The following is a 25,402-nucleotide window of genomic DNA, read 5'->3' as shown; positions in this document are numbered from 1 at the left end:
AACAAGTGCTTGATTATTTAAATCAGAGATTGATAGGTTCTTGTGGAATGGGGATTAAAAACAATCAGCTGCGATTGAATGGTGGAGCAGAATCAATGGGCTACTTGGCCCAATTCTGCTTTTACATTTTATGGTTTTATTTTACTAAGTTCAGAAAATGCAGAGCCCAGGAGGTTGTACTGGAGTTTTATTTAATACTAGTTGGGTATAGTTTGACCATTGTGTTCAGTTCTGGTTATCATGTTAAAGGCATAATAATAATGTGTATATGTATATTATTAAAAAAAGTAAAGCTCCATGGCAAAAACCGTTAACATTGCTACACTGTTCCAGTTGGAGAACTTAAACTGCTGGGCATTTGGATGCTTGAGCAACATCCTCCTTTTCTTCCCAACCAAAACTATGGTTTGTGGGTTGGGGCCAAACCTGTGGTTTTTGTAGTGATTACAGTTGAATTTAAATATTCAGCTTCAGTCTCATTTCAAATGTGAGCAAGGTTCTTGAAAAGTTTTGTAATTGTTGTTCTGCCATCAAAATTAATTCACATATATCTAAATTAATCAGTCAATACTCTCAATAAAATGCAACCTTTTGGAAGATGACCAATTTTTAGCACCTAGTCATCTGCAGATACTATTATATTTCACAACTCAAGCTAGTTTTGATTTATTACTGCCTGCAACCATGTTCTGGGATTATTTTCAAATTAAAGTCTGTCTTTGAGTTAGCTGTTTGTTTATTTCCCTGAGATTTATTTTGAAAATTTACATATTGGACAATTAGCTTATCTGTTTATAATTGGTATTCATTTCCAACCTATTACATACATTCACACACTAAATGAACCACTTTACATGGCAGATTACCCCCAACCTGAACCTGTTTACCTAAACATTATTATACTTATTTTGCTGGTTGGCCTGTAATGATATTCTGGGACAATGTTCACATGGCTCATTCCCTGATCTGTGTCCATTAGTTACAGTGCAGTTGAATCAGCTCATAGTTGGCCATTAATTTATGGTTCATAGTTGACTAGTTTATTCTGCCCAGTCCTTAACAAAACTCTTGTCTAAACTCTTAAATCCTTGTGGACAAGGACATATTATTATTATTATTATTAGTTGAGGAAAATAGGGAGAATAGATTTGTCATTAATTATAATTTCCAGATATGTTAAACAAATTGACATATGTTTTTCTAAGCTATATTTAGTCTTTTTTATTAATATGCTATTTGTGATGTTGGATTAAAAGGTGTCCAGATTCTTTTTTTTTAAACTATCTATTTGTTTCCGCAGTTTCTTTACAATAACAATACCCGCCAGCAGACTGAAGCCAGAGATGACTTGCACTGTCCCTGGTGCACGCTGAACTGTCGTAAACTTTACAGCTTGCTAAAACACCTCAAACTCTGCCATAGCAGATTTATCTTCAATTATGTGGTACGTGTTCCTTATTGAAGTTCCCTAAAGGGACACTGCAACTTGCATTATTACTATTATATTACTGTCAAATACTTTTGCAAAATTTCTCTTGCTGTGCATCTGTTCTATTTAAGCTTAAAAGTGAACATGCTTAACCCAGACAGTTGTTTCAACTGGTAGGTTGTTCCATAGGCAGATCTCTGAAGGATATCATAAATTTCAAAGTTTAAAGTAACTTTATTTTCTGAGTATATGCAGTGGTGCTAGAAAGTTAGTGAACCCTGTAGAATTTTCTCTTGTTTCTGCACAAGTATGACCTAAAATGTGATAAGATCTTCACGCAGCCCCTAAAACTAGATAAAGGGAACCCAATTAAATAAATAACACAAAAAACAATATACTTGTTCATTTATTTATTGAGGAAAATGATCCAATAAATTTGATTTTGTTGGGAAAAGTATGTGAACCTCTGGGGAAATGCCTTCTACAAAAGTTCTTTGGAATCAGCTGTTCCAATCAATGAGATGAGACTGGAGGTGTGGGTTGCAGAGGTGACCTGCCCTATTCCTTAAAAAAGGACACTAAGTCAGGTTACTGATAGAGCCTGCTCTTCTCAAGAAAGATCTGTTTATGTGCACCATGCCTCAATCAGCACAACTTTCAGAAGACTTTAGAAGAAGAATTGTAGATATCATGAAGCTGGAAAAGGCTACAAAAGCATTTCTAATGACCTGAGTGTTTTGTCACTCAATAAGAGAAATGGAGGAAACTAAGTACTGTTGCTACTCTCCCTAGGAGTGGGCATCACACCAAGAGCACAATGTGCAATGCTGAAGGAGGTGAGAAAGAACCCAAGGGAAACAGCAAAAGACCTGCAGAAAGCTCTAGAACTTGCTAAAGCCTCTGTTCATGTGTCCACTATTTTAAAAAAATGCTGAACAAGAAGGACACTGTGGAGGAAACCACTGCTCTCCAAAAAAAAAAACATTACTGCACATTTCAAGTTTGCAAAAGACCACCTGGATGTTCCACAATACTTCTGGAACAGTGTTCTGTGGACAGATGAGACAAAAAGTTTTACTTTTTGGCCGAAATGCACGTTGCTATGTTTGGAGAAGAAAGAGCACCCCAGCAAAAAAAACCTCATCCCAACTGTGAAGAATAGTGGAAGGAGCATCGCAGTTTGGAGCTGCTTTGCTGCCTCAGGGCCTGGACAGCTTGCAATCAGTGAGGGAATAATGAATTCAAAATAGTATCAAGACATTTTGCAGCAGAATGTCAGAGTAGCAGTCCGTCACCTGAAGTGGGATAATGCAACAAGACAATGATCTGAAAGACAAGAGTAAATGAACAACAGAATGGTTTCAAAAGAAGAAAATTTGTATTTTGGGATGTCCAAGTTGAAGTCCTGACCTTAATCCCGATAGAAACGTTATGAAAGGAGCTGAAGCAAGCAGTTTATGCAAGGAAACCCACCAACATCTCAGAGTTGAAGCAGTTTTGTAAGGAGGAATTGCTAAATTCTGAAGGGTTCACAAACTTTCTAGCACCTCTGGGCAAGTGAGTGTGTATGTTTTTTCTCTCTGGTTTTACACACACACGCACACACACACCTCCCTCCCTCCCTCCCCCCCCCCCCCCCCCCAAAAGATTTGATTTCTTGCGATCATCCTCAGTCAATCTGAGAAACATAATTGAATCAATGAAAGACTGCACCCAACAGGATGGACAAACATCCAAAATGCAAAAGACGATAAAATGTACAAATACAAAATGGGGAAAAAAACAAATGAGAAATAATACTAACAAATAAGCAAGAGGTAAAAGGTCCTTGAAATTGAGTCCACTGATTGTGGAACGAATGAAATTGTCTCCTTTGATTCAAGAGCCTGATGAATGAAGGGTAATAACTGTTTCTGAACCTGGTAGTGTGGACTACCACCTTCCTAATGGTAGCAGTGAGAAGACAGCATAGCCTAGATGGTAGGGATCCTTGATGATGGATGCTACTTTCCTGCGACAATGCTCTGTATAGATGTGCTCAGTGCTGAGGAGGGCTTTATCCACGATGGATTGGGCTGTGTCTGCAACATTTTGTAGGATTTTCTGTTTAAGAGCATTTGTGTTTCCATACCGGGCAATAAACTCTCCACTGCACAACTATAGAAATTTGTCAAAGTTTTAGATGTCATGCCAAATCTTCACAAACTTTTAGGGAAGTAGAGACACTGCCATGCTTTCTTCGTAATTGCCCAGGACAGATCCTCTGAAATGATAACACCAAGGAATTTAAACTTGCTAACCCTCTCCACCTCTGATCCACTAATGAGGACTGGCACATGAACCTCTGGTTTCTTCCTGAAGTCATTCAGCTCCTTGGTCTTGCTGACATTAAGTAAGAGGTGGTGGTTGTGGCACCACTCAACCAGATTTTCAATCTCCCTCCTGTATGCTGATTCATTGCCACTTTAAGTCTTTTAAGGACCCGAAATTCATATCTGAAATGATTTATTCTTGATATTGTTGATTCTCTTTGAGAATGATGATTACATTTTCAATGTATGTAGTAGTATACATTTGTTCAAAGATGGTGCTGAACTTGATCTGTGAAATCAGCTTTTTTACTTTGTAATTTGACAGTGATGTTCAGGCAATGTTGTATAGAATTTAATCCCAATAGAAGTGAGGTGATTTTTGGGAGGACTAATGAGGCTTGGGGCATGTACAATAAATGGTACGCTCCTAGTGTAATGACGAACCGAGGGCATGTCTGAGGATGGTGGCATGGTATCGTCGTATTAGCCTGGGAGATTATGTCCTCTTCCCTCACCACTACTTGGAACTATATCTACAACCTACACACTGACTTTCAAGACTCTTTACAGCTCGTGTTCTCAGTTCTTAAGAGCACAAACTGTCTTTTGTACAGCGGTTGTTTGTCAGTTTTGTTTATGTAAAGTTTTCTTAAATTCTGTTTTTTATTCACTTGTAAATGCCTGCAAGAACATTAATCTTATGATGATTGTATATGGTAACATATACATACATACTTCGATAAATTTTGCTTTGACTTTGAGTTGTGGTAGTGAGTCGAGCCACTGCCTCAGTTCCAGAAAGTTCAACTTTGACCTTGGTTGCTGCCTGTATGGAGTCTGCATGTTCTTCCCATGATCATGTGGGCTCCTCATGGTTTAATAGGTTAATTGGCCACTACTATGTGAGTGATGGAGTGTGTCAGGAGTGATGGGAATGTGGTGAGAAATTGAGTTAGACAATAGACAATAGATGCAGAAGTAGACCATTCGGCCCTTCGAGCCTGCACCGCCATTTTGAGATCGTGGCTGATCAATACCCGGTTCCTGCCTTGTCCCCATATCCCTTGATTCCCCTATCCATTAGGGAAGGACCTATCTAGCTCCTTCTTGAAAGCATCCAGAGAATTGGCCTCCACTACCTTCCGAGGCAGTGCATTCCAGACCCCCACAACTCTCTGGGAGAAGAAGTTTTTCCTTAACTCTGTCCTAAATGACCTACCCCTTATTCTCAAACCATGCCCTCTGGTACTGGACTCTCCCAGCATCTGGAACATATTTCCTAACTCTATCTTGTCCAATCCCTTTTTAGTTAAGTTCTGTTGTTCCTTAAACTCTTCCCAATCATCTGTCCTCCCACTCACCTTAGCTCTGTCATATTTCCTTTTTTTTTAAAATGCTATGCAATCTCTGACTTCCTTTGTCAACCACTGTGGCCCCTTTCCCCCCTTTGAATCCTTCCTTCTTTGGGGGATGAACTGATTTTGCACCTTGTGCATTATTCCCAAGAATACCCGCCATTGCTGTTCCACTGTCTTTTCTGCTAGGCTATCCGTCCAGTCAACTTTGGCCAGCTCCTCCCTCATGGCTCCATAGTTTCCCCTGTTCATCTGCAACACTGACACCTCCGAGCTGCCCTTATCCTTCTCAAATTGCAGATAAAAGCTTATCATATTGTGATCACTACCTCCTAATGGCTCCTTTACTGCGAGATCGCTTATCAAATCCTGTTCATTACATAACACTAAATCCAGAATAGTCTTGTCCCTGGTCGGCTCTCGTACAAGCTGTTCCAAGAATGCATCCCGTAGGCACTCTACAAACTCCCTATCCTGTGGTCCAGCACCAACCTGATTCTCCCAGTTCACCTGCATGTTGAAATCCCCCATAACTACTGCGACATTACCTTTGCCACATGCCAATGTTAACTCCCTATTCAACTTGCACCCAATATCCATGCTACTGTTTGGTGGCCTGTAGACAACACCCATTTGGGTCCTTTTGCCCTTACTGTTCCTCAGTTCTATCCACACAGACTCTACTTCTCCTGACCCTATGTCCCCCCTTGCAAAGGATTGAATCTCATTCCTCACCAACAGGGCCACCCCACCCCCTCTGCCCACATTTCTGTCCCTACGATAGCACGTATACCCTTGTACATTCATTTCCCAGGTCTGATCTCCCTGCAGCCATGTCTCCGTTATCCCAACAACATCATAGTTACCCATTCGCACCTGGGCTTCAAGCTCATCCACCTTATTTCTGACACTTCGTGCATTCAGATATAGAATTTTTAGCCCATTTCTTCTGTCTCTGTTTGAATCGCTGCCTATTGTGCTTAACGCAGCTCCCCGAACTCCCATCGGGCTATACGTCCCTAGAATTTTGTTGTCCTTCCTAAATTTACTTATTCTTTCAACACATTTAACTCCATGTTCCGTCAGACCATCCCTCTGTACATGAGTCCTCCTCATCACTTGTTCCGCCCCACCTTCCTCTACTACACACTTAATATTCCGGAACTGTGTAGTCCCCACCTGTCCTTTATTCTTCCTTTCGCTATCTTCTCTCACATTCTGGATCCCCGCCCCCTGCAAATTTAGTTTTAACCCCCCCCAAGAAGCACTAACAAACTTCCCTGCAAGAATGTTAGTACCGCTCCAGTTCAGGTGTAAACCATCCCTTTGGAACAGATCCCACCTTCCCTTAATGTCCGTTAATGTCAGATTGGTGAGCCTGTTCCCATGCTGAAAATCATAAGCATCTAAACCTGTATCTGATTCACCAAAAATGGTTAAGGGCCAAATGCTGGAAATGGGTTACTTTAGCTGGGTGCATGGGTATCGGGGGAAGGTGGAGAGCGTGAAGGAGTACAAGTTGGCAGGTGATGGGTGAGACAAGGTGGATGGGGGAGAGGGGATAAGGTGAGAAGTTGGGAGGTGATGGGTGGGAAAGGTAAAGTGCTGAAGGTAAAGGAATCTGATAGGAGAGGAGGGTGAACCATGGGAGAAATGGAAGGATGAGGGGCACCAGAGGGAGGTAATGAGCAGGTGAGGAGAGAAGGGACGAGAGAGAGAGAGAGATCCAGTTTTTGGGTTATATCATTACGACTCTAAATGTGTTAACAACTCTGTCTTCATGCACTGAGTTCTAGACCTTCATTCATTTGGACAGCCTATGTATTTTCAACTGTTTTCAGTCCTATGTCATCTCAAAACTTGATAAAATTGGCTTCATTTTCAGTCACATCAGTTTCATAAGCACATGGCTTTTAATGTAGTGGTTGTGCTGTGTAGTGAGCTTGTCACTTCAGAAACTTGCCAGCAGCACACTGTTGTAAGTTAATACAATTGTTCTGTTAAAGTCTTCATGACAGTGACTTGTACACCGTCTGTGTTTTCTTTGCAGCCTCATCCCAAAGGTGCTAGGATAGATGTATCCATCAACGAGTGTTATGACGGCTCTTATGCAGGAAATCCTCAGGATATTCATTCCCAGCCTGGCTTTGCCTTTAGCCGTAATGGCCCAGTGAAAAGGACGCCAGTGACCCACATCTTGGTTTGCAGGTGAGGACATACTGGCACTGTTGTAGTCCAGAGAGGCATGTTCAAATTGTCACAGTGGTGTAGCAGTTGCTAAGGTTTCACTTGCTTCCTGTGTCCTGTGGGACTTCTGTGTGTTAATCATTGTCTTGGGAATGGTACACAGGTTGCAAATTAGTATTTCCATTAACCTGCTATCTTTAGCTATAGATCTGAATGGCTCTTGATTTTGTTTTACAATTTATCCCGTACTGAGGTCATAGCCTTAAGAAAACCTGTTGGGACTAAGCAATGCAGTCAAAGAATGATAATCATAAACACAAAAGATTGTGTGGGTGCATGTGAAATCTTGAGCAACACACACACATCTATGGAATGGAATGAACAGTTGACATTTTGGGCCAAGACTCTTCAGGGCTGGAAAGGAAGAGGGAAGAAGCCAAGATATGAAGTGGGGGGGGGGGGGTACAAGCTGACAGGTGATGGGCTTAAACCAAGTGAGGGGGGAAGGTAGCTGATTGGGGAAGAGGAGGATAAAATTGGGAGGTTTTAGGTGGAAGAGCACTGAAGGAGGAATCTGATAGGAGAGTGGACCGTTGGAGAAAGGGAAGGAGGAGAATCAGAGGGTAGTGATAGGGAACTGAGAAGAGAAGTGAGAAGGGAGCCAGAATGGGGAATGGAAGAAGAGAGAGGGAGTGTTTGTGGAAGGAAGGAGTAGGAGAGATTCTAATCAATTGTGTTGTCTCTCTTGAATGAAGAAATAAACAGGAAACAGCCAGGCTATACTTTGTACATTGTTATCAATGATGGGAATGCTGAAATATTTTGCTATCAAATTATGGCAGATTTAACCTTGTTTCAGTTGGAAGAGGAAGAAAATGGGAAATAAGAGCAAAATATTAAAAACAGAGATGTGGCTTACAGGGTACCTTGAACTTCACGTACATTCTAATTAGATTGTAGCTGATCTGATTGGCCCAAACTCCACTCGTGTTCCGGTTCCCCATAAAGCCCAATTTCTTAGTAGTCCAAAAGTCTGTTCAAGGTTCTCTGCGGTCAAAAATTCCAAAGATTCACAAACTGAGAATAAATTCTTCATTTTCTCAGTCCCAAATGGGCACTATTTTATCCTGAGACACTACCTCTGATTTCTACACTCTGTAGAGAGAACTCTTAGAGCTGCACCCTTGAATGTTCTCCGAATCAGGTACAATTCAGTTTGAAACTCCGGACCAATCAACTCGATCTCTGCTCATTAGAATAGCCCTTCAAATCTGCATCATAAGACAGAGGTGCTGAATTAGGCCATTTGGCCCATCAAGTCTGCCTGCCATTCCATCATAGCTGATTTATTATCCCTCTCAATCTCATTCTCCTGCCTTCTCGCTATAACCTTTTATGCCATTACTAGTCAAAAACCCATCAGCCTCGGCCTTAAATATACCCAATGACTTGGTCTCCACAGCTGTCTGTGGAAATGAATTACCTGGATTCACCACCCTCTGGCTAAAAATATTCTTTCTCAACTCTGTTCTAATAAGACATCCCTCTGTGCCCTCATTGTAGAATTCCCCCACTGTAGGAAACCTCCTCTGCACATTTACTCAATCTAGTCCTTTCAATATCTGAGAGATTGCAATGAGATCCCCCCACCCTGATGATCATATGTTAACCGTTTCACTCCTGGAATTGTTCTTGTAAACCTCCTCAGGACCTTCTCCAATGCCAGTACATCCTTTGTCAGATAAGGGGCCCAGAACTGCACACAATACTCCAAGTGTGGTCTGATCAATGCGTTTATATTCTAGTCCTCTTGAAATCTTCCTGCGAGAGGATTCCCCAGTTCTGCCATGTGACCAAATAACCTTTTAACTCGTAAATCTTTGAATTGTGAGAGGAAACCCATGTGGTCACAGGGAGAACATTAAAAACTGCTTACAGACCGCAGAGGAATTGAACCCATGTCACTAGCACTGTAGTGGCATTACTCTTAACCACTACACTCCGGTAGCCTAGCTATAGTTTTATAACAGTGCAGTGTAACTTCCTCACTCTTGAACACAATGCCTTGATTAATAAAAGCAACCATTCTGTACACCACCTTTACCACCCTATCAACCTGCGTAGTCACTTCTAGGGAGCCATGTATTTGGACCCCTAGATACCTATGTACATCAACACTATTAAGATTTTGGACATTAACTTGATTAAGTTGGTATCAACAGTAATATATCCAAAATCTGCAACTGCAACTGTATCCTGCGATATCCTCTAGCAATCTTCTGCGATATCCACAACGTCACCAATCTTTGAACTTGCCCATCCAGGTGAATGTCAGGTGTATTATTGACATCCAGGTGTAACAGAGGTTCTCTGGTGATTAGTTGTGGAATAACTGAAAGTCATACGGAACAGAAGGTCCTAGATTCATGACCTGTCTCAGTTGACATATTGAGAGCACGGGATGGTGTACTACAATTTGCCCCTCTAACTCTTGCCAGGCTAGGTAACAGCTCCTTCCCTCAGGCTGTGAGACTAATGAATACTCTGCCACCAATGAGGTCTTATCACTAGGACGGCGAGCTGTTTACTGTTTATCTCTGCTGTGCTTTACTACATGCATTTTGAATTTTATTAACTTGTAGTATTTAGGTGTGTATTGTGTGTGGGTGCACTGTAGTCAGGAGGAACGTTTTGTTTTGTTTTATATATGTACAGTCATGACATTAAACTTGAACTTGTATGCTGTCTCAGTTCCTACATAGATATTAAGCATGTATTCGTGTAGTTTGGATTGTGGACATAAGGACAATGAATTTACTTTGTTTTGAAGACCAAAGCGTACCAAGCCCAGTCTCTCTGAGTTCTTGGAGTCTGAAGATGGAGAAGTGGAGCAGCAGCGGACGTACATCAGTGGTCACAACCGCCTTTACTTCCACAGTGACACTTGTCTGCCACTCAGGCCGCAGGAGATGGACGTGGACAGTGAGGACGAGAAGGATCCTGAGTGGTTGCGGGAGAAAACAATTACTGTTAGTAATGTTCAAACCTTTGCTTCTGCGCTGCAAATCAGAGGTTAAACAATGCTGGAAAGTTTCAGCAGCTCAGGTGGCTTCTGTGGAGAGAGGGAGAATAGACGGGCTTCAACTTGAAATCTTGATTCTCTTTTCTTATCGCATTGATGCTGCCTGACATGTTGAATTTTATGCCATTTCAAAAACTTTGACATGGAGACTGTTGGCAGGTTGGCCACCTGAATCTTCAGGAATCTGGTTATTGCTGAGACTCACTCTCCATTTGTTATGAGGGAGGGATATGCTGGTTGGAGAGTAGATCACTAGCACAGCTGAATTCTGTTCTCAGTTAGCCCCAAGTTTCACTGATGTTCAGCGACAGAAACCGCATCTGCTCCAACTACCTCCACTGCCACTCTGGAGTGTAGACAAAACTTCCATCAGTTTGACTGATGTAGACTGGTAATTGAACCTGATCTCAGCTACAGGAATACTGCAAACGTTGGTGTAGTGATAAAGCTTTTAAAGCATTAATCTTTAGATGTCCATGTTTTTACTGCTGTAAAACCACCAGTACGTTTCATGGTGATTTTTTGACATAGAACACAACACAGCACAGGCCCTTCGGCCCACGATGTTGCGTTCACCTTTCTCCATGATCAGTATAACCTTTCCGTCCCATATTGCCCCCTATTTTTTCATTTTTTATTTATTATTTAAGTTAGATTAATTTTCTAGGAGTGCTCTTGAGCCATATTGAAGATGGATATATTTTCCAGAATGTTTCACTCATATTTATTTTAACTACTTATCATTTGTTTCAACAGCAAATTGATGAGTTCACAGATGTTAATGAAGGAGAGAAAGAAGTAATGAAACTATGGAACCTACACGTTATGAAACATGGGCAAGTCTTGTTCTTTAATTACTGTTTTTTGAAAAAAAATTACTCTTAATTGCTGGTGGTGTTTCCTGTGGAACGTAGTGCAAGGTGGCTTGTGTTATCTTCTTCAGCACTGGGGTCGTCGGTTTATTTAACAGCTACTGAGCTAAGTGGAATTACTTGTTGAGACACAGAAGGTGGCTGTCCGTCCATTGGGCAAACTGAGGGTAAATGGAATTTCATTCTCATAAGTGTGAAATGATACACTTTGGAAGATCAAATAAGGATAGACCACACATAGTAAATAGCAAGGAATATAGATGAACAGAGTCAAGACTATTTATCTCTAAAAGTTGTAGCCCAGTTCTGGTGCTGAAAAAACATGTAGGATGTCGAAGGATAAGGCTTTCCTTTTGAGGACATCAGAGATATTGCCCTCTTTCAAAGAGTGGGGTTGCGCTTCCTCCACCATTGATGCTGCCCTCACCCACATCTCCATTTCCTGGAAATCTGCCCTCACAGATTCTTCCTGCCATCTTAGTAGGGATAGATTTCCTCTTGTCCTCACCTACAACCCCATGAGCCTCTTCATCCAGCTCACCATTCTCTGCAACTTCCACCATATTCAATAGGATCCCAGCACCATCTTTACTTCACCCCACTCTCTCAGCCTCCGCTTTCCACAGAGCTCACTCCCTCCATTGTCCATTTGTCCTTCCACACTAATCTCCCTTCTTGCACTTAATCTGCAAGCGGCTGAAATGCCCATTCACTTCCTCCCTCATCTCCATTCAGGGCCCAAAACAGCCCTTCCAGGTGAGGCAACATTTCACCTGCAGACTTGTTGCGGTTGTCTACTGTATCCAGTGCTCCTGATGTGGCCTCCTCTACATTGGTGCGACCTAATGTAGTTTACAGGACCATTTTGTGTAGTACCTCCACACTGTCCACAAAAAAAAGGGTTTCCTGGTGCCCAACCATTTAAATATTAATCCCCATTCCTACTCCTCTACTGGCTTAATGAGGCCACACTCGGGTTAGAAGAGCAACACCTCAGGTTCCATTTGGGTCGCCTCTGACCTGATAGCATGAATGTCAATTTCTCCCTCCCCTTTCATACCCCACTCTGGCTCCCCTCTCACCTCTCTGTGGTGCCTCCCCTTCCCTTTCTCCACTCTCCTCTCCTATCACACTCCTACTTCTCCATCCTTTGACCTTTTCCACCAATCACCTTCCAGCCTCTACTTGCTCCCTCCCCTATCCAGTCACTTTCTTATTCTGGCTTCTTCCCCCTTCCTTTCCAGTCCTGATGAAGGGTCTCTGCCTATATCGCAACTGTTTATTCCCTCTCCATAAATGCTGCCTGATCTGCTAAGTTCTTCCAGCATTTTGTGTGTTGTAGATGTTAGTCTTCATCAACCATGGTGTAGAATAGGGGATCCCAACTGTTTTTGCTATGGACCAATATTAAGCAAGGGGTCCATGGACCCTAGGTTGGGTACCCTGGTGTAGAATATTGGTTAGCAATGCAAGTGGCCCTGGTTCAATCCTGCCACTATGTGTAAGGAGTTTGTACCTTCTCCCTGTGACTGTGTGGGTAATAATGAGAAGTGGTGAGAGTCATTCATGATAGATGCCCTTTTCCATCTTCCTGTTCTGTTATCCCTCTTCCAAAATAAAGCATTGTCCATCTAATGTGAATAAATCCACTCCTTGCTTTGTGGCTGAATATAAAAGATATTAATGTTGGTCTGTGCTGTAGTAAATATTATCCAGTGGTAAGAGCATTGTCTGCATTTAGTCTCACCCATGCATGAAACTGCGATAAGTATCTGCAGCACTTGGGATGTAAGACAATCTATTAATCACCTGTTACTACTCTACAGGTTCATTGCTGACAACCAGATGCATCAGTCTTGCCTGCTCTTTGTAGAGACTTGTGGACCAAGAATAGTGGAGAAAAGCCTGTGTCGGAACTTTCTGCTCCACCTGGTTAGCATGCATGACTTCAACCTGATCAATTTAACCACCATAGATAAAGTGATGGCCAGGCTTGGCGAGCTGCAACAGAAGCTGCAGAGAGATCACTCTGCCTTGAAACTGAGACAGGAGCCCACGGGTGAAAGCCAGCCGAACACTGAAGACAGTGCTACTGCTGTGAGAGACAAAACATCAAGCACTGACATTCTCACCTCAGGTGTCGTCAAACAGAGCAAAAGGCACAAACTCTGAAGTCAGGCACCCAATCTTCTCCCCTGACTCCTGAACCCTCCCTCCCCACCCCCTTCCACTCGCCCTCGCTCCTTGTTCACACCTTTCTCTGGACACAGTGGGTCGACACTGAAGAGAGAAGGGGCAAGACAGGATTTGTTTGTATGCATTGCAGCTGGAGTTCGCAGGCTCCAAACGGACACTGGGCTATTCATTAACTGAGTGAAGCGAGATAGCAGTGTTGTATTCAGATACTTTATTCTTGTAAATGTTGGTGTGTTTGTTTAATTGTACTCAATTTAGCCGAAGAAGTACAATTTAAAAAGACATTACATTCATCACAGTGGAGCGCAGTTCCATCTGGTCACAGATGTTTCTGTGCTAATCATTCTTTCTACAAGATCTTATTTTGGCTACAAAAACCAAATATTTCACCCATCAATACTGGCAGTTAAAAAAAAATGGTATTGTACAGTTTTAAAATCTCTTGGAAGTGTTTTTTTGTGATAAAAGGATCTCTGAAAGGATTGTGTATCACTTCCCTTTTTTTTGAAGAAAGCATGTACTTTAGATGAAGTATGCTGTATAAAACAATGAGTGTAACACGTCCTGTTTTTTTAAAAAAAACAAGTGCAATTTAAAATATTGTGTATATCTCAGTCTTAATTTCCTTGTGACACAGGAGCTGTACTGATCTGTTCCTGTATAGGAAGGACTGCTTTTTTAAAAAAAAAGTGTCTTTCTGTTTTAAGATATTTCTACTCTTTTTTTTGCCCACACACCTCTTGGTGTCCTTTGCTCTTTTTTTTCTGCATTTCTTGCTTTCAGCTTGCTGTCATGCCAAAGCGTACAAGCTTCATTTAGACTCTTTTGTTTTTAGAACAAAAGCTCTTCTGGTGAGTAGTAGTGTCCTGCCTTACATCCTGCTGTGTTTCACTGTTGTTTTCTGCTGGTCATGTTGGGGCTGTTTCGTCGACAGAAGCTTATAAAGCAGTGACTGTCTTTCTGCTGGTTATTGCCAGACTTGTCATATCAACAGGAAGAAAATGCTCTTTAAGGTAAAGGAACTTGGAGTCCTGGTGCTGCCATTCCAGAGGTGAGTGAGGTTGGGCAAGACTGGGCCAGAAATTCTCTCCACCTCTCTTTGCAGTTGATACTATGAGTTTTTATTTTCCTGTTACCAACACACAGGGTATTTATTGCAGGAGACACTAAAAAGGATATGGATGGGAGGTATGTATTCTACACAGTATTTTGTCATGTCAGAGAAGTCAGTTATGCAGGTAGAACACATCTGAGTAATGTTAATGTTTACAATTTATTTCCAATGGAAAGCAATGTTTTTGTCCTCCACTACTGGTACAGTATAAGGAATGCAAATTTTTGAATTCATTTAACACTGTGGGCCAATCAACATTAAGTGTTTATTTTTAAAACTTCCGTAAGGATTGCTTTTTAAAGAAAAAGACTTATTTAAAATGAGAGCGAAGGGTGCTGCTGTTTGATTGATATTATGTTGAATTTACTGTATCCCACAAGTCGATGACTTCATTCCCAGCTGTGTGCATTTCTGTGAATTGTTTTTAAAGTTACCCTTTTTCGGGTGTCTGTACAGTCTCTGCATTCTTGTTTGTGGCTTTGATCTGCTTAACGCTGTGCACATGTAAATCAGATTTTTCTTTTGTACTTTCGGTTGGGGTGCTGTAGTGTTTTTTTTTCTTGCTGCTAATGTTTCTAAGCAAAATAATTCTCTGCTGCCACGGATAGCTGGTGTGGTCTACACAGTATGACAGCCCAAGACTTTGAATTAATGCTGGAAATTTTGGATTTTGTGATATTTTACACTGACTTTTCCTTTTTTAAAAAAAAAAACCCACACCTTCCGCCTGTCAGTTTTTGTAAACTGGTCATCAAATTGTTAATGGGTTTTTCTATTTAAAAAAAAATAAAGTAAGTAATTTTCCTACTCCAAACTGAATGCCTATGATGCCAACCTGTGCAGAACATCGACATTAAAATGTTAATTTAGAAATGAAGACATTAAACTCCTTGAGTGACTTAGTGATGTGCATGTGTTGGTGTTAAACTGGAAGCGAACTGTTGCTGGGACTTCACTCCCAGTCAGAAACCCTACAGTTCCGAAGGGTCTGTGTGAGAGGCAGTAAGTAAAATATGAGCTGTGTTGATGCCTGAGATTAGTTATGATGGTGTGCCGGACCCAGGGCCTGTTTGTTGTAAAGCTCTCTGCCTTTACCAGTCCATAGAGACCATCAAGAGTGGGAACGTTTTTGCATCTGCCTATTTTGACATGCATTGTACCAAAGGTTCACTGTAACCTTCCTGAGCTTTGTTCCTTTGACTGGACAGACTGCAAACGAAACTCTTTTAATTTTTGGGACCAGGTGGAAGTGTAAAATAATTGTTTTGAATACGCAGATAAGCAGTAATATGATGCTAAAAATCAGGTTTCACAATGGTCAGCAGGTGCAGGACTAGCATTGGGGCAAATTGCAGCTGGCTGGCTGTGGGTTGAGCAGAGTTGTTGCGTTGAGCAGACTGTTAAAATGACTGGGTTTACAAGCTACAAACAGGATTCAGGCAGCCTAGATGGTTTAATGGTTGATTGAGGAAATAATAACACGTTTCAAATGAAATTTTAAATCTAGTTTTTAAATCTTTCACTCTTCCATTCTGTATTTTTTAGTTTGGCATGTAAATGTAAACCTCTCTTTCTCTCTTCCCACCCCCCCGCCCTCCATGTTTGTTAACGTGGTGACTGCCTTGTGTCCTTAGTGGCAGTGAGGTCTGGGACAGGGTCATGACTGAGATTGATTCTCAAGCTGTGCTCTTCTGGTCAAACAGGCAGCAATCATCAAATCCAAGATCTTAATGCTCCGCTGTGGAATGACAGCTTGTCTACCTGTGTGTCTTGCGTTTAAGTTTACTACCACTCAGTTATTTTGCTGTAGGTTTTAGAAACTGGGAGGGCCTGGTACATTTATATATTTACAGGCATGGAGTCAATCTTAGTGTTGGGCTGGAGTCATGTAGAATAAATGACTGCTTTAACAATAGGTGAGCTATTTATGACTGTTCTACATGAGCAAAGAGCAGGAGCGAGTCAGATTTTTTCCAACATTTCACTTTTCCTTTTCTAGCCCAGTTTGAGTTGAGTTTTGCAGCCTGCCATGGTGTGATGACAGTTTTAATTACCTGCTGTTCGTAAGTCCATCTATCCCAAGTAGTGAGTTATACCTGTACTATTTTTTTCTGACTCACAATTTCTTACTCTTTTCTATTTCACATCAATATCCATTTCATTGATAAAGCAGTGACTGTTGCTCTTTCTGCTTCTGACAGCTGAACTTCCTGTTCATATTCAGGTTTATTTGTCACATGTAGATTGAAGCCTGTAGCACGTAGCTCACAGCCCTAGAAAGGTGCCACCAACGGTTTATCCAAAAAATCCTCAGAACTCCCAGAAAGGATAAACAAACCCTGTCAGTGTACTCCCACATGCCATCATTTCACTAACACGCACCAGCATAGCAGGCTTCTGAAACATACGCAACCAGGTCTGAGGTCTGTCAGAGGGAGAGATTAGCAGATCCCCGGGAGTGGGGTTCAAGGACATGCCCAAACTGCCTTGGATGAACAACTGTTTAAAGTGGAGAAGAAACATTTGAACATGAGTATCTTGCCTCCATCAAATCCATTGATCTGAGGGGAGCTGGACCTGAGGTATTAAGCTTTTATTCTTCTGATTTCGATAATAAAACCAAAGACCAAAAGAATGGTCTGAAGGTGGATAAGTCATCTATCAGATAGACCACATCCCAGAGCCCTGCGAGAGGTTGCTGAATACATAACAGATGGATTAATCATGATCTTTCAAGATCGATTTTGGCAAAGTCCAGAGGCCTGGAAGATTGCAAAAAATAAAAGAAATTGTAGACTGGTTATAGTGGTTGGGAAGTGTTCGTATCTATTATTAGGGATGAGGTTTCAGGGTACTTGGAGACTAATGATAAAATCTGTTGGAGTTCTTTGAGGAACTGACAAGCCAGGTGGGCAAAGGAGAGGCAGTGGTTATTTACTTGGATTTTCAGAAAACATTTGACAAGGTGTCACACATGAGGCTGCTTAACAAGATAAAATCCTGTGGGATTACGGGAAAGATACTGGCATGGATAGAGGAATGGCTGACAGGCAAGAGGCAGCAAGTGGGAATGAAAGAGGCCTTTTCTGGTTGGCTGCTGGTGACTAGTGCTGTTCCTCAAGGGTCAGTATTGGGACCGCTACTTTTCACAATGTTTGTCATTGATTTAGATAATGGATTTTGCTGGCTTTGTGGCAATGTTTGCAGATGATACGAAGATAGGTGGAGGGGTGGGTAGTACTGAGGAAGCAATGTGATTGCAGCAGGACTTAGACAAATTGGAAGAATGGGCAAAAAAGTGGCAGTGTTGGGGAAATGCATAATGCATGTTGGTAAAAGGAACAATCATGCGTACTATTATCTAAATGGGGAGGAGGTTTAAACATCAAAGGTGTGGAGGGACTTGGGAGTCCTCACGCAAGTCGTCTAGAAGGTTAATTTACAGTTTGAGTCTGTGGTAGAGAAGGCAAATGCAATGTTGGCATTTATTTCAAGGGGATAGAATATAAAAGTAAGGAGACAATGCTGGGGCCTTTGTAAGACACTAATCAGGCCACACTTTGGAGTATTGTCAACAGTATTGGGGCCCCGTATCTCAGAAAGGATGTGTTATCATTGGAGAGAGTCCAGAGGAGGTTTACGAGGATGATTCTGGGAATGAAGGGGGTTAACATATGAGGAGCATTTGGCAGCTTTGGGCCTGTAATCACTGGAATTTAGAAGAATGCCGGTTGGGGGGGGGGGGGGGGGCGGGTGGAATCTCATTGAAATCTACTGAATGTTGAATGGAGTAGATAGGGTGGAAGTGGAGAGGCTGTTTCCTGTGGTGGGGGTATGGGGGTATCCAGAACTAGAGGGCACAGTCTCAAAATTGAAGGTAACTTTTTAGAACAGGGGTGAGAAAGAATTTTTTTTAGTCAGAGTAGTGAATTTGTTGAATTCTCTGCCATAGACTGCGGTGGAGGTGAAGTCTCTGGGTATATTTAAGGCAGAAGTTGTTAGATTCCTGATTGGTCAGGGTATCAAAGGATATGGTGAGAGGACAGGTACATGGGGTTGAGTGGGATCCACCATCATGGAATGGCAGGGTAGACTCAATGGGCTGAAAGGCCTAATTGTGCTCCAAATGTCTTGTCTTACAGGAGCAGAATTAGGCCATTGGGCCCATAAAGTCTGCTCTGCCAATCCATCATGGTTCATATATTATCACTCTCAACCCTGTTTTCCTACCTTCTCCACCCTTAATAGGTAAGAACCTATCAATCTCTGCTTTAAATATACCCAATGACTTGGCCTCTACACCACCTGTGGCAATTACCATCCTCTGACTAAAGTTCAAAGTAAATGTTATCAAAGTACAGGTGTCACCATATCCAACCCTGCAATTCATTTCCTTGTGGGAAATCTATAGATAAATAAATCTATAGAATCATAACCATAATAGAATTAATTAAAAACAGTCTGGCTAGGGGGGTTCAACCAGAGTGCAGTTCAGTTCAACAGGGCGGGTGAACAGTGTGTAAAAGACATCAAACTGCAAATACAGAAGAAAAATAAGCAATAAATATTGAGAACATGAGTCCTTGAAAGTGAATCAGTTAGTTGTGGGAACAGTTCAATAATGGGGAAAGTGAAGTTGAGTGATGTTATCCCCTTTAGTTCAAGAGTCTGATGATTGAGGGGTAATAACTGTTCCTGAACCTGGTGATGTGAGTCCTGAGGCTCCTGTACCTTCTACCTGATGGCAACAGTGAGAAGAGAGAATGTCCTGAGTGGTGGTGGTCCCTGATGATGGATGCTGCTGTCCTGTGCCAGTGTTTCATGTAGATAAGCTCAATGGTGGGGAGGGCTTTACCCGTAATGAACTGGGTCGTGTCCACTGCTTTTTGTCTGATTTTCCATTTAAGGGCATTGGTGTTTCAATATCGGGCTGTGTTGCAGCCAGTCACTAAACTCTCCACTACACATCTATAGAAGTTTGTCATAGTTTTACATATTATGTCAAATATCCGCAAACTCCTAATTAGAGGCGCTGCTATGCTTTCTTTATAATTGCACTTATGCGTTGGACCCCAGCATAGGTCCTCCGAAATAGTAACACCTAGGAGTTTAAAGTTGCTACTTTGACTTGGCCTATGACAGTGTTGTCATCAACAAACTTCAAAGGTACATTTAATGTCAGAGAAATGTATACAATATACATCCTGAAATGCTTTTCCTTTGCAACCATCCATGAAAACAGGAGTGTCCCAAAGAATGAATGACAGTTAAATGTTAGAACCCCAAAGCCCCCCCCTGCTCCCCCTCCCAATCGTAAGCAGTAGCAAAACAATGAACTCCTCCCCTACCAGCAAAAAAAGCATCGGCGTCCCCACCAAGCATGTGGCAAAGCATCAATAAAAACACAGGCTTGCTTGCAGCACAACAAAGACTACTTGTTCACCCGGTAATTCAACATACCACAGGCCCTCTCTCTCCCTAATAAGGGAAAAAGAGGTGTCTCTGTTTCACAGCACTGAATATGGCATTGGATCTGTGCAACCCAGACAGTCATGAGTAGAACAGGGGACTAAGTGCTCAGCCTTGTGGTGCACCTTTACTGATGGAGATTGTGGGGGAGTTGTTGCCAATCCAAACTGACTGGTGTCCAGAATCCAGTGTACAGGAATGTATCGAGGACAAGATCTTGGAGCTCCTCATCTCAGTTCTAAAGGAAGGTATTTCTATTCTGAGGCTATGTCCTTTAGTTCTAGACTCTCCCACTACTGGAAACACTTTCTCCACATCAATTCTCTCAGCCTTTCAGTATTTGATGGGCTTTACTGAGATTTCCTTCTCCCCCCCATATTCCCATATTCTTGTAAACTCATGAGTACCATCAAATTCCCTTTCCTTTCAGGGACCATTCTCATAAGTCACCCCTAGACTGCTCCAATGACAGCACATCCCTTGCTAGTTAAGGGGTTAGTCCTCTTGAAATGAATGCTAATATTGCATTTGCCTTACTTACCACCTCTTCAACCTGGAAATTAACCTTTAGGGAATCCTGCACAAGGACTCCCAACCTCTGATTTGCTTCATTTAGAAATGAATGTGTAAGTGCATTAAAAACACCATAAAAACAGACAAATCCTGTGCTGATTTTCTGCTTAATGCTATCCCCATTTGCCCACATTAGCTCTTGATCCTTCTATTGCCTTAAATAGTGATTGTATTTGACTCTCGTCCCTTCAAACAGAGCTTTTCAGATTCCAACTACCCTCTGGTTTGGAAAAACATCCTCATTCCCTCTAAACCTTGCTCTTCACTCTCTGGTTCTGGATTCTTTCAGGTTTCCTCCTACCTATAGATCACTTCTGTATATTTGTTAGGTATTCATTCTGAATTTAAATACTCCAGCCCAGGGATCATTGTTATACATCTCTTCTGCACCCTCTCCAATGCAGTCATATTCTTACCACATGGTGGCAACCAGAATTGTGAGCAATGCTCCATATACAGCCTTACCAGTGTTACAGCATGATGTAGCTTCTATTTCCCTGAACCCAGAAAGCAAGAAGGCACTATACCACTTCTACTAGAGCTACTGCTTTGTACACCATGTGCATCTGTAACATGCTGTCCCTATTTAGAAAGGTGTGCCCTCTCAGTTGTGGCTAAGTCAAATTCATGAATGCAAATTGCTTAACACCATTCAGAAAAATCATATGCCTCCATTTTGCTGTCCCATTTGTGTTCGTAGACCCATCCAGTAGGTGCTTAACTATTATTCTCCATAATACGATATCCCTCCCATTATTCAAAGTGAAATGGTGGCACCAGTTTGTCCTGTGCTTGTACATATTGAGGAGGCAAGTGAAACAAGCAATTACTGATTTTGTGTACTTTCACTTTATTAGAAAACGCTTATTGCAATACACTTTAGGCAGATGGCCGGAAGGTTGCAGAGTTTAATAAGAGGTAAAAAGTAGCAGAGGAGACCCTGACCAAGCTGGAGTTCAGATTCTTTAATAAATCAAAATGCAGTCATGACAAAAAAAAACCCTAACTGGCACTGCATTACTGACAAACATCTTTGTAAAATTACAGTATAGGATTGGCTTTCAAGGCCACATCATTGAAATCTGCTATTTATAGAGGGAAGCATGCTTTTCCAGCAACTGCCTTAGCTGTGATATTAATATTTTTGTTGAAGACCAGCATTATCTCCACTCAACCAAAAGCCTTTCAAAACAAGTCCAGAGGATACAATAACTTTGACAGCATGTTATCTTAGCCTACACTGTTGTATTCTACTATCTTATGGCTGACACTGATCCATGAAAAATGACAAGTTTAAGCACCACACCAGGCAGTCTACTCAGACCTGGTTAGCATGCTAGTGAAATTTTCAAGTATACTTAATAAATCTAACAGTTCAGTCTTAAAATTATCTGGAGTATTAGAAGATGCAGTTCTCAGGACAAGTGATAAGCATACAGGCACTTTTAAATATTCTGATTGTCCAACAACTGGCTGTTTATAACACAAAGGCACTTTACATTGAGTTTCTAAATATTATTTTGGGTGCATTCCACACCAAGTCATTCTATAAAATAGTTCTGCTTGTTTTTCTGATAATATTCAGAGTAGAAATTGTATTTAAATTGAATACATTAAATACAGTCTCTTGCCAATAGATTCAAGCAGCACATCCCAGGCAAGTTGAAACGTACAAGTAGTTTTCACTAAATACAGGCACAGCAATTAATGTAATTGGACACTTTACAATGATTCAGTGATGACCCACTTCACCAAGACATCTTCATCCCCTTTCTAACACAAGATTGCCCTGATCATACAAAAAAAAGTGCAAACAATTTCACATTAAAGGAATTTCACTAGTTCAGAGTCAACTGTTTTGCAACTTAGAATATACTCTCAAACTGACCAGAAGAGATTCCAGGCAGCACTGGTTCCAAAACTCACTCCTCTGAACTAAGGACATTTGATGGAGCACGAAAAGGATTATTCATTTTTTTTAAAAAATAGTTACTGCACCAGCCTTGGAAATTTAAAACAAAGCTGTAACATTTGTGGTCTGAACACTCTTCTAGCACCTTGTCCCACCACCCTTCTGTTGTCAGGTATGTTCAGTCTTTAGGAGTAATCATATCTGCCCTGTAGTTGCAGGCCACATTTTAAAATATTAATTTGTGCATTAACCACAATATACTGTTTCACATTTCCACAAGTGAACAGGCTTTCCCAAATCTCCAGCCCTTAACACACTATCAGATAACTAGACCAAAGGAATGAATGGCCTGGATTCACTGAGTAATAAAATTGGGGAATATTCATGTCTTGGGAAAGTTACTTTATATCTAATAGGACAATCTAATTAAAATAATAAATGCTATCTTTTATATTTTAAATACCTTCAATTGCACTTAATATTTACGGGGAAAAATAAGGGTAAAATATAAAAGTATAATAATATAAAATCACTAAAATAATTCACATTTGTTCTTAAGCTGTTTTAAGGTAGAGCTCAGCCCATTTGTAGTTCACACGAACAATTTTTGGCAGGGCAGCGGCTGCAAACTGTTAAACCAGATGCAAGACAGCGTCTGGAGGGCTGTAAGGAACTCAAATACTGGCATTTCTTTAATTTTGAAGCATCCCTGGACAAAGCTGATATCGAAACGTGTGAAGAACAATGCAGGCTGGGGCTGAGGATGAGCACCAGCACTTTCTCATCTCTCAAGTTGGTGCTAATGTCTAAAATCCAAATGTCACACTGGGCAACTGTCCACACATACTAACAACAACTGCAACCTTTGTCTTGGCTATTAACTGAATAAACATCCACTCCAGAATCAATACATCATTTTCCACAGATCCCTGTATCAGCCTGGAGAATCTTTTAAAATATAGAGTTTTATCTTTTTCACAAGAAAATTCAGGCACTTTCACTTGGCTTAATACATATAAAAAAAGCCTTGAAAGATGACAAAATTGCTCCTTTCCCTTCTCAATCCCACAAGTAAAACACCTCCAATAACCCAAGGACTTTCCAATTACAGGCTGTCATAGTGGAATACGAGGACCATTCTTTATGGAGAGGCTCTTGCTCGGCACAAGAATGAGTAGACAGATTTCAGTCACAACAGATGCTGTTAAAAATGAGGACTTAGCCCTCAGAGTCTTAAAAGACCAGCACTTTCCAGCCAGGGTACACAAAGGAACAACCAAAGTATAAAGCCTCGCAGGGCTGGTCCAGCAACCAATCAAACACCACTTCCCGGTTCCCCGAGCTGATGATCACTCGAAGTTTGAAGCTAGCAGCATCATTGGCAGAACCGAAGCTAACCACCTCCATGTCGAAAGTAACCAAGGATCCAGTGGAAACACAAGGAAGTTGATTGGTCATTTCTTTGCCATTCACAAATACTGCCCCTGAAAAGGAATAAACAAAAAAAACAAAGTTAACTCCATACTTCCAACACCAAACGCTTCTCTCCCAACAAGGAGACACGCAGCTATCCTGTTAATATTTCAACCTGGAAAATGTTTAAATGTATAGTATTCCTGATATCTTCACAAGAAAAATTCTGATACATTCACATAGCTTAATATATTTTTGTGTTGAAGATGACACACCATAGCTCAAAGCCTTTTCAACTACAAAAGAGCACCATTCTTTATTGAGATGCTCCTGCGCTTGTACGAGTCTGGGAAGGGTGGCTCAGGGCAGACGTGTGGGTCTGAGCTGCACCAACAGCAGTGAGGAAGAACTCTGTTTCTGAAAAGAAGAGGGGAGTGGCACAGGAGGTAGTGGTTTGCATGACACTAGTACAATGAGCTCAATCCCCACCATTTGTAAGGAGATTGTAAATTCTACCTAAGACCACATGGGTTTCCTCCCACATTCAAAGAGATACAGGTTAGTAGGTTAATTGGTCAAGTGTGTAATTGAGCAGTACTGACTTGTCGGGCTGGAAGGGTTTATTACCGTACTGCATCTCTAAAATAAAACAAAAGATATCCTGATGTGGAAAGCCTCATCACAAGAACAGATGCGGCAGAGACAGGAACTGAGAGAAGGGGAGTGCATCCTTACAGGTGACAGGGTGGGAAGTAGTCAAAAGGGTTTGCTACTTATGGGAGTTTGAGTTAGTAATCACTACCATCAGGGAAGGTACAGGAGCCTGAAGACACAATGTTTCAGGAACAGCTTCTCCATCAGATTTCTGAACAGTCCTTGAACACTATTATACAATCTTGCTCTCTTTTTCCACTTTTTAAAAATATACATTCATATGTATATTTTGTGTATTGCACTGTACTGCTGCCACAAAACAACACATTTCATGATATGTCAGTGATAATAAACATGATTCTGGTTCACTGATTGTACCTTGTGGTAGGACAGGGTGAAGAAATTTACAACAGAAGAGAGAAGCAGAGGCAAGACCAGTAATGAATTTAAGAGGTGACTCTAGGGGCACTTTGCTCTCCAACCAGAATGCAGTTCTGAATAGTGGGGAGTGGATTAAGGCAGCCTGGTGCCTTGGTTATGCAAGAAGATACTAAGACGGTGTTAAGTTGCAAAACTCAATGTAATTAATTGCATCCAGCCATGCAGTCCAATATTCTCCTCGACCAGTGTTACTGAGGGCTCGGATTGTTCTGATCGTGAGGAAAACACAAGCAGTTGCTGATTTCATAGGGAGTTTCTCGAACTGAATCAAACACTCAGGTGTTGGGAAAGAATACGAGGCCATTCAGTCGGAGATAAGTTGTATTATACCTATGGAACATGTTGCCAACACAATGGGCTTATAGGTGACAATCCGAATCAGAATTATTACCA

General features: G+C 41.4%; 2 protein-coding genes across 4 annotated transcripts in view; one reads left to right on the top strand and one right to left on the bottom strand.

The window, feature by feature from the left end:
• Positions 1–15,361, top strand: part of suz12b (SUZ12 polycomb repressive complex 2 subunit b) — an 81,264-nt gene extending 65,903 nt beyond the window's left edge. Inside the window, exons 12-16 of the mRNA XM_073026455.1 lie at positions 1,301–1,444; positions 7,147–7,304; positions 10,114–10,312; positions 11,122–11,201; positions 13,064–15,361. Of these exons, the coding sequence (XP_072882556.1) occupies positions 1,301–1,444; positions 7,147–7,304; positions 10,114–10,312; positions 11,122–11,201; positions 13,064–13,409 (927 nt within the window). The 3' untranslated portion in view covers positions 13,410–15,361. The remainder of the gene's footprint in view (positions 1–1,300; positions 1,445–7,146; positions 7,305–10,113; positions 10,313–11,121; positions 11,202–13,063) is intronic.
• Positions 15,362–21,422: 6,061 nt separating this feature from the next.
• The window catches only part of crlf3 (cytokine receptor-like factor 3), an 86,616-nt gene continuing 82,636 nt past the window's right edge, over positions 21,423–25,402 (bottom strand). For all 3 annotated transcript variants that reach the window (XM_073026454.1, XM_073026453.1, XM_073026451.1), the window contains one exon: positions 21,423–23,985. In XM_073026454.1, the coding sequence (XP_072882555.1) occupies positions 23,735–23,985 (251 nt within the window). In that variant the 3' untranslated portion in view covers positions 21,423–23,734. The remainder of the gene's footprint in view (positions 23,986–25,402) is intronic.

This window comes from Hemitrygon akajei, chromosome 22 (assembly GCF_048418815.1).
Source record: "Hemitrygon akajei chromosome 22, sHemAka1.3, whole genome shotgun sequence".
In the NCBI taxonomy this organism is placed as follows: Eukaryota; Metazoa; Chordata; class Chondrichthyes; order Myliobatiformes; family Dasyatidae; genus Hemitrygon; species Hemitrygon akajei.
Note: the sequence above shows the minus strand (reverse complement) of the source record. Positions and strands in the feature narration are given on the sequence as shown.